The sequence below is a fragment of the Myotis daubentonii genome, chromosome 12 (genome assembly GCF_963259705.1).
Source record: "Myotis daubentonii chromosome 12, mMyoDau2.1, whole genome shotgun sequence".
Lineage (NCBI taxonomy): Eukaryota > Metazoa > Chordata > Mammalia > Chiroptera > Vespertilionidae > Myotis > Myotis daubentonii.
Genome location: NC_081851.1, coordinates 17836671 through 17848736, shown reverse-complemented (window position 1 = coordinate 17848736; position 12066 = coordinate 17836671). Strand labels below are relative to the sequence as shown.

The window sequence follows — 12066 nt, the reverse complement described above, 5'->3', positions numbered from 1 at the left end:
TATATTCCCACTAATACTACCTTCCCATAAAGTTAGCTCTGTTTACATTCTAGCCTCTGGCTAGTTCTGTACCTCACAGGTAAGCTAGTTAGTAAACAGATGGCAGTAGCCCGGATGGGTTCTTACTCCTCTCAGAAATCCCATTACAGCCAGGTAGTGCATTTCTCCTGGGTGGTTCTGGGAAGAAAAGAAGTTGAGTTGGATGCAGGAAGAGCAGGAGCCATTCTTTTTTAAAGTTTATTTTTCAAAATATATTTTTATTGATTTCAGAGAGGAAGGGAGAGGAAGAGAGAGATAGAAACATCAATGATGAGAACCATTGATTGGTTGCTTCCTGCACGCCCCCTACTGAGGATTGAGCCCACAACCTGGGCCTCCTGGTTTATAGGCTGATGCTCAACCATTGAGCCACACCAGCTGGGCAGGAGCCATTCTTTAATGGCTAACATTCGGGGTCTTTCGGTGTCCAGGAGCCGGCCCCAACTGACTCAGCCTCCTTTGTGCCCTCTGACTTAAGGCACCACATGCAGGACTCTGGGCGTCCAGGGGGTCGCATGGAAGGGCATATGGTTAAAACAGAGGCTGCTATGAAAAATGGGACCCTTCCTGATATGGTTTTAAAATTCGTAGGAGCTGAAGTTTGGAAACCGATGCTGTAAAGTGAAAATGAAATTTAACTGAGCATTGGGTGGAGGAAAAGTAATGAATTGGCTCTCACATGAAAAGGCCTGTGATGGATGCCGCTCGGTGCCGAGGGGCGGTGCTCTCTGAAGCTGTGTGGTAGGGACTTTGAAGGCGGGGCTCACAGGGCCGAGTGGAGTGAGTGCTCTAGTCTGCCACGGAGGGGACGGTACATCAGGAGTTGCTCCATCCCAAGGAACTTTTATAGGGTAAAGGAAAAGGGTCCTGCTAAGAAACTCCAGTGCACTTCTGCTGTTTGTGCCATAGTATGCAAAGCCTGTTTGGAAGCTGCTTGTCATGTAGGCTGCGGCGTTCACTGACCTCGGAGCGCGGAGCAGTTCCATCGGAGCCTGACGCTGTTCTCATGGCACCCAGACTCCTGGTCCCTGAGGAGAAGTGGCTGACCCTCGGGTGTGCAAGGTGGTTGTTCACCTGGCCTCTCTCTCAAAACTCACCGGAGCATATTTATGAGAGAGATTTGGGAACAGCCATCATTTCCACTGAGTCAGAAAGGAAGTTGGGACTCAGTGCATGATCCGTAAAGCACTGACAAGTGTCCAGTACCGTATGGTAGCAGCGGCTCGTCCGTGCTAGCTCTCCTGTAAGATGTATTTACTATGGGTTCCATAGTCCTTAAGGAGCTCACAGGACAGAATTCAGGGACTGGGGCCTTAGTGAGCTGCTAGTGCTGACTCATTTGAATTGCTTATCCCAGTTATATGTTATAGGTTTTAGAAGAATCCTTGAAGTTAATTTCTATCCACCAAGGAGGCTTAGCAGATCTTAGAAGAATGAACTGAAATTGTCATGATCTGAAAATCACCACCCTCTGGCTGGTGTGCTAACAAAGGACGGGGTTCCCACGTGTCAAAGGCTGTCAGTAGGCAAGCTCCCTGCGGAGCCAGTGGAGCAGAGCCTCAGAATTAGTCTCTGGTGCCAGACTGCCTGACTTCAGACCCCCGGCGTGGCCGCCCCCTGGGCGTGGGCTTGGACAAGTTAGCTAACCACAGAGCCCCTTGCTTCTTTGCTGGTAGATGGGAATGAGGTGTCTTGGGGATTTGAAGACTAGTTAGTGAAATAACGCATGAAATAAAGTGCTTTGCACAGTGGTTGCATGTGGTTATAAAGGGGAGTTGTTGTAATTGGAAAAATTTAAATGGGCCTGGTAGGTCTGGGAAGATGGCATAGATCATCCAGAAAGGCTGTTTTCCTTCAGGATGTGTGTGGGCTAAAGTGACTTTGTGACTCCCTTTGTTTCCGAGTGTCACCGCGCTGTGGCGGGGGCGGGGGGGGGGGGATGATCGTGGCACAGCCACCTTCTGTCCCTTCCCGCTCTCAGACAGGGCGGCAGCCCCAAGGCGGAGCTGGACGGGCTCACAAACTGTATGAAGATCGAGTTGAGGTTGAGATAACCTTTGTGGTCAGAGGCAAACAGGTGAGGTCGGACTGACCTTTATGAGGAGTCCAATGTAGAGTACATGTTGGGGTCACAGAGTTGATGGTGAGCAGTCGCGTAGTGCTGTGGGGGGACGGAGTGGACAGACATGGAAGCTGGAATGACTTGACTCAAACGGAAAAGCCTCGTGTCAGCCAGCGGGGCAGAGTGATGCACGTCAGCATTTCAGTGTTGGTCAGTCACGGTGGCCCTGCCTGACTCCTCACAGGTCCTCAACCTGCTCCACGGCCCTCATCACCACTGCCCTCAGCACCCCACCCACCACCACAGCCACCCTCACCCTCACCCTCCTCACTGCCACCACCACCACCACAGCCACCCTCACCCTCACCCTCCTCACTGCCACCACCACCACCACAGTCACCCTCACCCTCACCCTCCTCACTGCCCTCAGCACCCCACCCACCACCACAGTCACCCTCACCCTCACCCTCCTCACTGCCACCACCACCACCACAGTCACCCTCACCCTCACCCTCCTCACTGCCCTCAGCACCCCACCCACCACCACAGTCACCCTCACCCTCACCCTCCTCACTGCCCTCAGCACCCCACCCACCACCACAGCCACCCTCACCCTCACCCTCCTCACTGCCCTCAGCACCCCACCCACCACCACAGCCACCCTCACCCTCACCCTCCTCACTGCCACCACCACCACCACAGCCACCCTCACCCTCACCCTCCTCACTGCCCTCAGCACCCCACCCACCACCACAGCCACCCTCACCCTCACCCTCCTCACTGCCACCACCACCACCACAGCCACCCTCACCCTCACCCTCCTCACTGCCACCACCACCACCACAGTCACCCTCACCCTCACCCTCCTCACTGCCACCACCACCACCACAGTCACCCTCACCCTCACCCTCCTCACTGCCACCACTACCACCACAGCCACCCTCACCCTCACCCTCCTCACTGCCCTCAGCACCCCACCCACCACCACAGTCACCCTCACCCTCACCCTCCTCACTGCCCTCAGCACCCCACCCACCACCACAGCCACCCTCACCCTCACCCTCCTCACTGCCCTCAGCACCCCACCCACCACCACAGTCACCCTCACCCTCACCCTCCTCACTGCTACCACCACCACTACCTATCACTACCCCACAGCCACCCTCACCCTCACCTTCCTCACTGCTCTCGTCACCATCATCAACCCCCCCGCCCCCCACCACCACAGTCATCCTCACCCTCACCTTCCTCACTGCCACCACCACCACCACCACCACCACCACCACCTTGGGAGGATCATCGCCTCTTTTCTGAGCTCTGATTCCAGCTCATCTCTCTGCCTGACTCGCTTCTCTTACCTACTCACTCCCTGGCCACCTTTCCGTCCACCAGCTCTGCCTGTAGACTGAGGAGAGGATTTGCAAGTAAGCTTCAAGAGCTTTGCTTTTCTCTGACTTAAGAAAGGATGACTGATCTGTTATCATTTGCTTTATAAATAACAAGAGATGTTAATTAGTTTGACTCATTCAATGTGAAGCAGTGGCTCTCCTTTCTCAGTGTCTGAGTCTCTGTAATTAACACCGTCTCTGCGGCTGCTGCTCTGAAGAGCAGAGTTTCTGGGAAGCCTCTCCCTTCTCCTCTCAGGCCCTTCTTCTCCCCGTTTGCCTGTGGCCGCCGGCCCACCGCAGGGACAGCTTCCCATGTTGTCTCGGGACCGTGACGGCTCCCTGGCTGAAAAAATGGTCTTCCCTGGGATCAAGCCGTTCGGGGCCAGGCCTGACGCAAACTGTAAAGGAAGTATTTTTCACTTGCTCGCCACCAAACCTGCTTTCAGAAAGGGATCAGATACACATGTAGGGCGAGGTGGCCAGGCCAGGCTAGGAGTGGAGCAGACCAGAGAAATGGAACTTCTGTTTAAAGAAACAGGATGGCATGGGGAGGGCAGGGCTCACCTCCGCTGAATACTCTCCACGGCCACTGGGAGTAATTTCCGTATCCGCATCCCAAGCCCTTCTTTTTCCTTCCCTCTCCCCACCTGCCCTTTTTTTGAGGCCCAGCTCAAAGGCCATCTCTCCCAGGAAGCAATCCTGACTCCCTGTGCCTGGCCACCTGGTGTCAACAGCCTCTGCTTAGCATGCACCCCGTCTCCCTGCTCCCCTCCCCCCACCCCTGGATGGTCAGCTTCTCAGCAGCAGCGAATACTGCTCACAGCCCTCCTTGTCTCCCTGGCATCTGGCACCATGGCATCAGGAAATGCTTTTGGATGAAAGTGAATTGTAGTTCTATTTGCTGTTTGAAGAGGGCAATGTTTTTAAACATGGAGAACATGCGAACTTCTTTCCAAAACAAGTGAGCGGTGGTTCATTCTCTTCTCCATGAGTTCCCTTGTTCCTGGATCCCAACCCTAGAGATATACCAGTAGGTAGGATAATTTTTTTAAAAGGAATAAAACACTTCGGTGATTCTTGTTAAGGGGTAGAGTTAGCTGTGTTTACCCTTGGCAGAAAGTCTCCTTCATGGCAAATGCCGTTTGCTTCAAGCAACAGTTCAGATTCAGACGGCGGCATATGGACCGCGCAGGAGGGACGACAGCCGTCTCTCCAGGCCAGCGGGGTCAGCTGGGTCAGTGCTGGGCTCAGCTGGAGGTGGGCCGCATGAGCCCAGAGCCTTTCCATCCAGCAGGGCAGCGCGGGCAAAGGTTGGAGCAGGCCTGGTGAATGGCTCGGATATGGTGAAAAAGGTGCTCCCATCTGCCTTGCGTTTGAATCTATAGTTCCTTCTCTATCTGTCCTCTAGTCCAGTCGTCTGTGTTGCATGTGTGCGCTGTGGAGAGAGACTGACTTTTGTCCTTTGTTTCGGGAGTATTAAAAATTACAACAGCCCAGGCTTTATTCCAGAATTCTCCTTTTAGTCCTTTCTGCATGAGGAAGAGCTTCTCTTTGCTTCGGGTGTCCTCTGTTGCTGCCATGGGGCTCATTAGCTCTGTTTGTGAACGTTGGGCTTGTCGACATCAGGGTGTAGCAAGTGTGGCCTCCCTTGGCTCATGGGCAGCTCCTCTTCCCTGGACAGACAGGAAGAAAGAACTGTAGATATTGTTGTTCCTTTTGCATAATATTATTTATTATTTATTTAATTTATCTTTATTATTGGAAGTATTACAGATGTGCTCTTTTATCCCCCATTGACCCCCTGCAACCTACTCCCACTTCACCCCTCGCCCCCAGGCCTTCACTGCACTATTGTGTGTCCATGGGTTATGCATATATGCATATAAGTTCTTAGGTTGATCTCCCCGCACCCCCTTCCCTCTGTGATTCATCAGTCTCTCCCATGTTTACACGTCTCTGGATCTATTTTATTCGTCAGGTTTTTTTGTGTGTGTTTTTTTTAGATTCTGCATATAAGTGAGATCATATGATTTTTTTTTCTCTGACTGGCTTATTTCACTTGGCATAATACTCTCCCTCCATGCTGTCTCAAAGGATATGAGATCCTTCTTTTTTCATAGCTGCATAGTATTCCATTGTGTAAATATACCAAGTATTTTTATCCACTCATCTGCTGATGGGCACTTGGGCTATTTCTAGGTCTTAACTATTGTAAATTGTGCTGCTATGAAGATAGGGGTGTGTACATTCTTTCTGATTGGTGTTTTGGGTTTCTTAGGATATATTCCTACAAGTGGGATCACTGGATCAAATGACAGTTCCACTTTTAATGTTTTGAGGAAACTCCATACTGTTCTCCACAGTGGCTGCACTAGTCTGCATTCCCACCAGCAGTGTACTAGGATTCCCTTTTCTCCACATCCTCGCCAGCACTTGTCATTTGATGATTTGTTGATGGTAGCCATTCTGGCAGGTGTGAGGTGGTACCTCATTGTGGTTTTGATTTGCATCTCGCTGATGATTAGTATTTTTGAGCATTTTTTCATATGTCTCTTGGTCTTCTGTATGTCCACTTGGGAGAAGTGTCTATTCAGGTTCGTTACCCTTTTTTAATTGGATTATTTGTCTTCCTTTTGTTAAGTTGTATGAGTTCTTTATGCATTTTGGAAAATAACCTCTTATCAGATGTATCACTGGCAAATAATGTCTTCTTTATGATATCATTTTAATGATCAAACTTTTTAAAAATATATATTTTATTGATTTTTTACAGAGAAGAAGGGTGAGGGATAGAGTTAGAAACATTGATGAGAGAGAAACATTGATCAGTTGCCTCCTGCACACTCCCTGCTGGGGATGTGCCCGCAACCAGGGTACATGCCCTTGACCGGAATCGAACTTGGGACCCTTCAGTCCGCAGGCCGATGCTCTATCCACTGAGCCAAACCGGTTAGGGCTAATGATCAAACTTTTATCCTAGTTTCTTGATCTTTAAAAAGTTAATCTAGCAATATCTACTGTCATTGTCTTTCTCCAAGGGACATTGTAAGGATAATTAGGGGACAGGTAAGTGAAGTGTTTTGAACTCAGTGGAAGGGAGAAGCCATCAGGCTCAAAGGTATTACCGTTATTTAGTTCCATACTGTTACCATACGGTCAAGACTACATTAATGTTGGAAATGACGATAAGATCACGTTTGAACATCTATTCCTACTTACCTGGCACAGTTGACTTTTGCCTGAGCCCTGCGGCATACTTCGATATGTAGATTAAAACAAATCAATTGAAATGACCAGGAAGTTCTTATTACATTTTTATTGTTCATTTTTTAATTCTAAAAATAAGTGTTCTTTTTAAAGGAGTTTATTAAAAAGCTTCGTTTTCTGGAATGTTATACATCTGCAATAAATAATAAATAACATTGTAGCAGTTGGCTGCCTCCACTTTCATGCAAAATGAATGAATACATTTGGTGACATACATTTGAAGAGTGTAGTTCTTCTAATTTTTATAGAAATCAGGAACAGCTTTACAGATGATGGAAATTTTACCATCTGCTAGTAACAAAGAAACACAGCTCGTAACATGAGGCTCTGCCTGAGTCTAGCGTGTATAGTGGCGTGCCAGGACTCAGAATTCTCCGTCGCTTCAGTCTGCAGTGAGGCTGGGCTGTCAGCCTGTCACGGGAAGGGTTCGCTAAGGGAAAGAAGCCCATCAGAGACAGACAAATGCTGTATGATCTCGCTTCTATGTGGAATCTAATGAACAAAATAAACTGCCGAACAACCACAAAAATAAAGCAAATGGCGTGGTCCTCACATTGCGTGAACCCAGAGGAGGGAAGAGGGCTGAGTGTTAATGGCAACAGATCAAAAGAAAGGCATCCTCTGGGACTACGGACGCCTGCACAGATGTCACCTGTAATCAGTGGGTCCGTGGACTTGCTGTCGAGAAGATACTGTCTTTATGAGTCAAAATGTTTAGTATTGGAAGAAGAGATCAGAGTGCGGATGCTGAGGGAGAGGTGGGGATGGCAAGTCCAGGCTTCCGTTTACAATGACATTTGCTGTAAGCAGGTGGCATTACAGCTGCCTAGGCTGACAGGGCACGTGGGGGTGTGGTTCTAGTGAAAGATAAGGGTGGGTGCTTGGGAAGAGCTGAATGCTCGGTGGAGACCACAGGGCTGCTTACCAAGGGAGGAGATGAGATACCACTGGAGGGGGAGGCGTTGAGGAAGAGTTGCCCCTCTTCTTGGGGGATGATTCTGGTCATTTGGTTTTCATCTGATGGTGTGGAGGGTACTGCAGGACACCACATTGGGGTGGTCCCATAAAAGATGGTCCGTGTAGCCCTGGCTGGGTGGCTCAGTTGGTTGGAGTGTCTTCCCATGCACCAAAAATATTGCAGGTTCAATCCCTGGTCAGGGTACATACAGGAAGACAGCCAATCGATGTTTCTCTTGTCGATATTTCTCTCCCTCTCTATCTCTTCCCTTCCCCCTCCGCTCCCCTCACCCCCCCCCAACACACACACACACTCTCACCTAAGAATCAGTAAAAACATGTCCTCGGGTGAGGATCTTTTAGAGATTAAGGAAAAAAAAAAGACGGCCAGTGCATTTCTGTTGGTATAGTATGTGCAGGTGGTCCTGAGGGTGTCCAGTCCTTTTTAGTATTAGAAGGCATAGGCTGGGGATACAGGCAGGACCCCATCAGAGGCTTTAGCTAGCAGTGATCTGCACCTTGGGGTGCTTTTGGTGACCCTCAAGCTTAAAGGGGTTGGGGAGTGAGGCAGATCTTGTTAAGGAGGAGCAGCGTCCTCTTCACCTCTCACTTCATTTTGGGAAGCAATCCTTTCCCCTGACCCTAGAGATGCAGTGAGTCTGGTATCTGCCTAATTGAGTTTGGCTTTTATCCTGATGTCTTCGTCTTGAGCATGTAAGCCAGGTTGCTAACAGGTGGGGTTAATCAATTTGTTTTCATTGCTACACTCCCTCCCTTTTCTTATAACGCCTCCTTTTTGGGCTCCCTTTGCACCCTGATGTCCTTGTGCCCTCTGCTTGGCCCTCGGGGGCAAAAAGCAGACCAGCTCACGCACGCTAAGGTACAAGGGCTGGTCAGGTTTAAATGTTTTCCCTTCTGTGGTGTCTGCGTTTCTTACAGGGGTGAAGACATCTTAAACCAGAGGAGTGACTCTCTAGTCGTGGAATTTCAGTCGTCAACCAGCCGATGCAGGAGGTATTATTTTGGGCATGGGGGCCTTCTCGGGAGCCCCAAATCATCCTAAATGACCACCTGCCTGCTCCATGTCACCTATGGTCATATCATACATCACACCAGTCTTACATGTTTGGTGGGCTTGACCTGGCTGAGGACAGCAAGCATGTTTGTGGGGGTCTGTGTGCATGGAGGTCAGCACAATAGGGGCCTCCCAGGTGTCTGTAGGCACTGGCCAGGGAGGAAGGTGATGCATGCCATGCAAGCTTTTTGTTTCTTACTGCAATTGCTGGTTTTGGTCCAAAAGGTAGTGAGTTCAGAGTGAAACTGAAATTCTCTTGGCTAAAGCCCACATTGTGTCCATCCATAGCATGAGTCATGTGTCCTTAGAGAAATCTCCATTTGAAATCGTGGAATGTTCATGAAAGCCGGGGTTTCACGTTGTGCCTATCCATGGCAGGGCATGACCGTGCTAGCCTCTCCTTTGAACGGGAAGCCTGGTTCTGTGAGAGTGTCATCGTCATCCCGTGCCTCCCTATGCCATTCAGTGCCACCAGGGCCACCCCAGAGAGTGCGTGGTGATGGATGTAGGCGCTGTGGGGCCCTCAGTTGGTCAGACTGTAGTCTCTCTTTGTATGAAGGTCACTGGTTGGACTCCCAAATCTAATAACTTCGGGTAAATTATTAAGGATGAATTTAAATGTGAATGGGCTACATGTTCTGTGTGCGTGTGCTGTTTTTTTTTGTAACGTCCCTCACTCTTAACATGTAAATGCAGGGCTCTAGGTGCTCTCACAGCCTTGCCCGGAGCATTTCTAGCATCACCATGGAGACAGCGAATTTAAAGTATATTCTGGCCACATGGGCAGAGCTAGGAGGATAGGCAGTATATATTTTATGATTATTTTATTTGTGCCCTCCACAGCTACATAACACAAATAGTCTCTCTTTTACTCAAGTTAACAGTTTAACTAAAGAATTGGTTATCCTTACTGTTTTCATAAGCTTCTTTGGACCCACAGATCCTTTCATTATTAATAGTTATTGACGGTATTTGCTGGCTATACATTGGACTGTGGCACTGAAAGCCATTGCGAAGCCCTCTTTATAGACCGTCTTCATGTTTAAACATGTACCCCACACCGTGAAACACCCCTGCTCTATAATGAAGATGGGCGTGGGGGTAGGGGGAGAGACGAAGCCTGTGTATTTTGTCATCACATTATTGATTAGGGGAGACTCACAGTCAGTAGGTAGTTGTCCTGCTCCAGCTTGAGCATCTGCCCGCACTGGACCAAGTGGGAGCTCTAAGCAAAACGATGGCAAGGTCACTTAAGCGAAATGCTTCTGCTAGGAAACGAAGACCGTGCTCATTTTGAGGGACACACAGGTTCTTTACAACCCATAGTGTGAGCTCTGTGCCCACGCTAGGCCGGATTTCTTTATCTGGTGAGCTGAAAAAAAACAAGCGTGTTGCCTCCTTTCACTACTCGGGTCCCTTCCTCATTATTAGTTACATTAGGCCCTTTCTTTTCTCCCCAATAGGGGGAAGGAACACTATTTCTTTTTCAGTCCTCCCAGTTAGCTGGTGTCTGGTCATTTCATAATTGCATTTTAGGAGAAGAGATATTAATTTTCTTCAACAAAAGGCCGGGTTCCTTGATGACACGCCATAATTCAATTTCCACTCTCTCCCTTCACTGCCCGTATCCCTTCCTCCTGGCACATTTTTCATAGTTAGGAGGAGTGATAGTGTCAAATATATCAAAAGGAAGAATTGATTCAGTCCTAGTTTGACGACTTGACTGATTAACAGAGATCAGAAGAAGGCTCGTAACTGTGAAAGCCACTGCAGCATGGAGTTTAACAGCTCTTTAGGGAGCCAGTTAATGAAAGAATCACTACAGAAACACAGCCATGCAAAAGAAAAAAAAAGAAAGGAAAATACAGGAGCATGCCCACATAACACGCGGGGACCATGTCATAGGAGGAAATGTGCTCGAGATTCCTATTTACACATTGCAGTAATTACCGTCTGCCTTGAGATTACTCTCAGCCTTCTCCTGTCAGCGTTGCTTAGACAGTTCCCCTCTCACAGGGCATGCAGAGAGGTCTGGCGCTGGCTGGGACTTGTCCTCAGGACTTTTCTCCTTCCGAAGACTGTAATTATCCGACACCTGAGCCCGCACTCCTTGGTTAGACTAGCTTTAACCGGATCCATGTTCTTGTCATCATCACCATTTGTCTGTGAACCAGTCTTCTGCACTTGGGTGAATGTCATGCTGGACGTTAGCCTTTAATGTTTGTGTGTGGTTACTCTCTTTTCTTTCTCCTGATGCAGTGTCTATGAACCAGATAGAAATGTGTTACGGAGGAAAGAACGAGAAAGGAGAAATCAGGAGACTCAACAGGACGATGGCACATTTAATTCCAGTTATTCCCTCTTCAGTGAACCCTACAAGGTAGATGGTTTTCCATTGTTTATCTCCACCCCCCGCACACTGGCACCTCTACCCCCGGGATGACAGTCTTGACCAGAAGGGTCACCTAATCAAATTCCAATTAGTTTTCTGCCTGTTCACCCGAGGGAAGGCAACCTTGACACTAAGAATGGGGGTCTCCCCCACAAATCTTGGTGTCAATATTGAGATCTGCTTGCTATAATTTTTATCGATAACATATATGTCATCTCTGCATTGATTTTCAAAGTCAGTGCTATTTGTTATATTCCCTAAGGTGTTAGGAAACAAACACCATTAAAAGAGGTTGGGTTACATATCTGTCACACGTGGATCATGCTGGTCCCAGGGTTACTTGATAGGGCTAATAAGAAAGAAACTGTTGGACTGGTTTTCCTTTATACCAAAGGCCAGAAATATAACCACTCTTCCGAAATGGAATGTCATCCCAGTGTCTCAGGCCGCATGGAGCTTGTGTAGTTTAGGCTCGTAGCTTCTTGCATATTTAGCCTATGTTCATTTAAACTTCATTCTAACTTCTTTCGCCTGCCACTCTGGGTTTCTGACAAGAATAATTATATAGTTAGAAACTGGAAAGAGACCAGTTTGAGCCAAATCTGAATTTGTAAGAAAAGCTTCCAGGGGGACTACAAAAAGGAAGAAGTCCCCTCCTGGAGAGCCTCAGTCGGACCACGGTGTGGAGGTGCAGGAGTGCAGTTTGCACGTCCTCAGCGGCTGCACAGGCCGCAGGACAGGCGCCTTTTTGTGCAGCCCCGGCCCCGGCCAGCTCTCTGGGCCTGGTGTGCAGCGAGTGCCGGCGGACTTCTTCGGAGATGGCGGTTTAGATTTCACCTCCCGCTCGCGTTCTGCATGTGGCAGCTCTGTGGTCGGTAACGGCACC

At 48.9% G+C, this 12066-nt stretch overlaps 1 protein-coding gene across 4 annotated transcripts in view; it reads left to right on the top strand.

The window, feature by feature from the left end:
- The window catches only part of AFF3 (ALF transcription elongation factor 3), a 554454-nt gene that overhangs the window by 134507 nt on the left and 407881 nt on the right, over positions 1-12066 (top strand). For 3 of the 4 annotated variants that reach the window (XM_059658990.1, XM_059658986.1, XM_059658987.1), the window contains exons 3-4: positions 8653-8727; positions 11048-11168. In XM_059658990.1, coding sequence (XP_059514973.1) covers positions 8653-8727; positions 11048-11168 — 196 coding nt within the window. The remainder of the gene's footprint in view (positions 1-8652; positions 8728-11047; positions 11169-12066) is intronic. The other variant, XM_059658988.1, reaches the window with a different exon arrangement.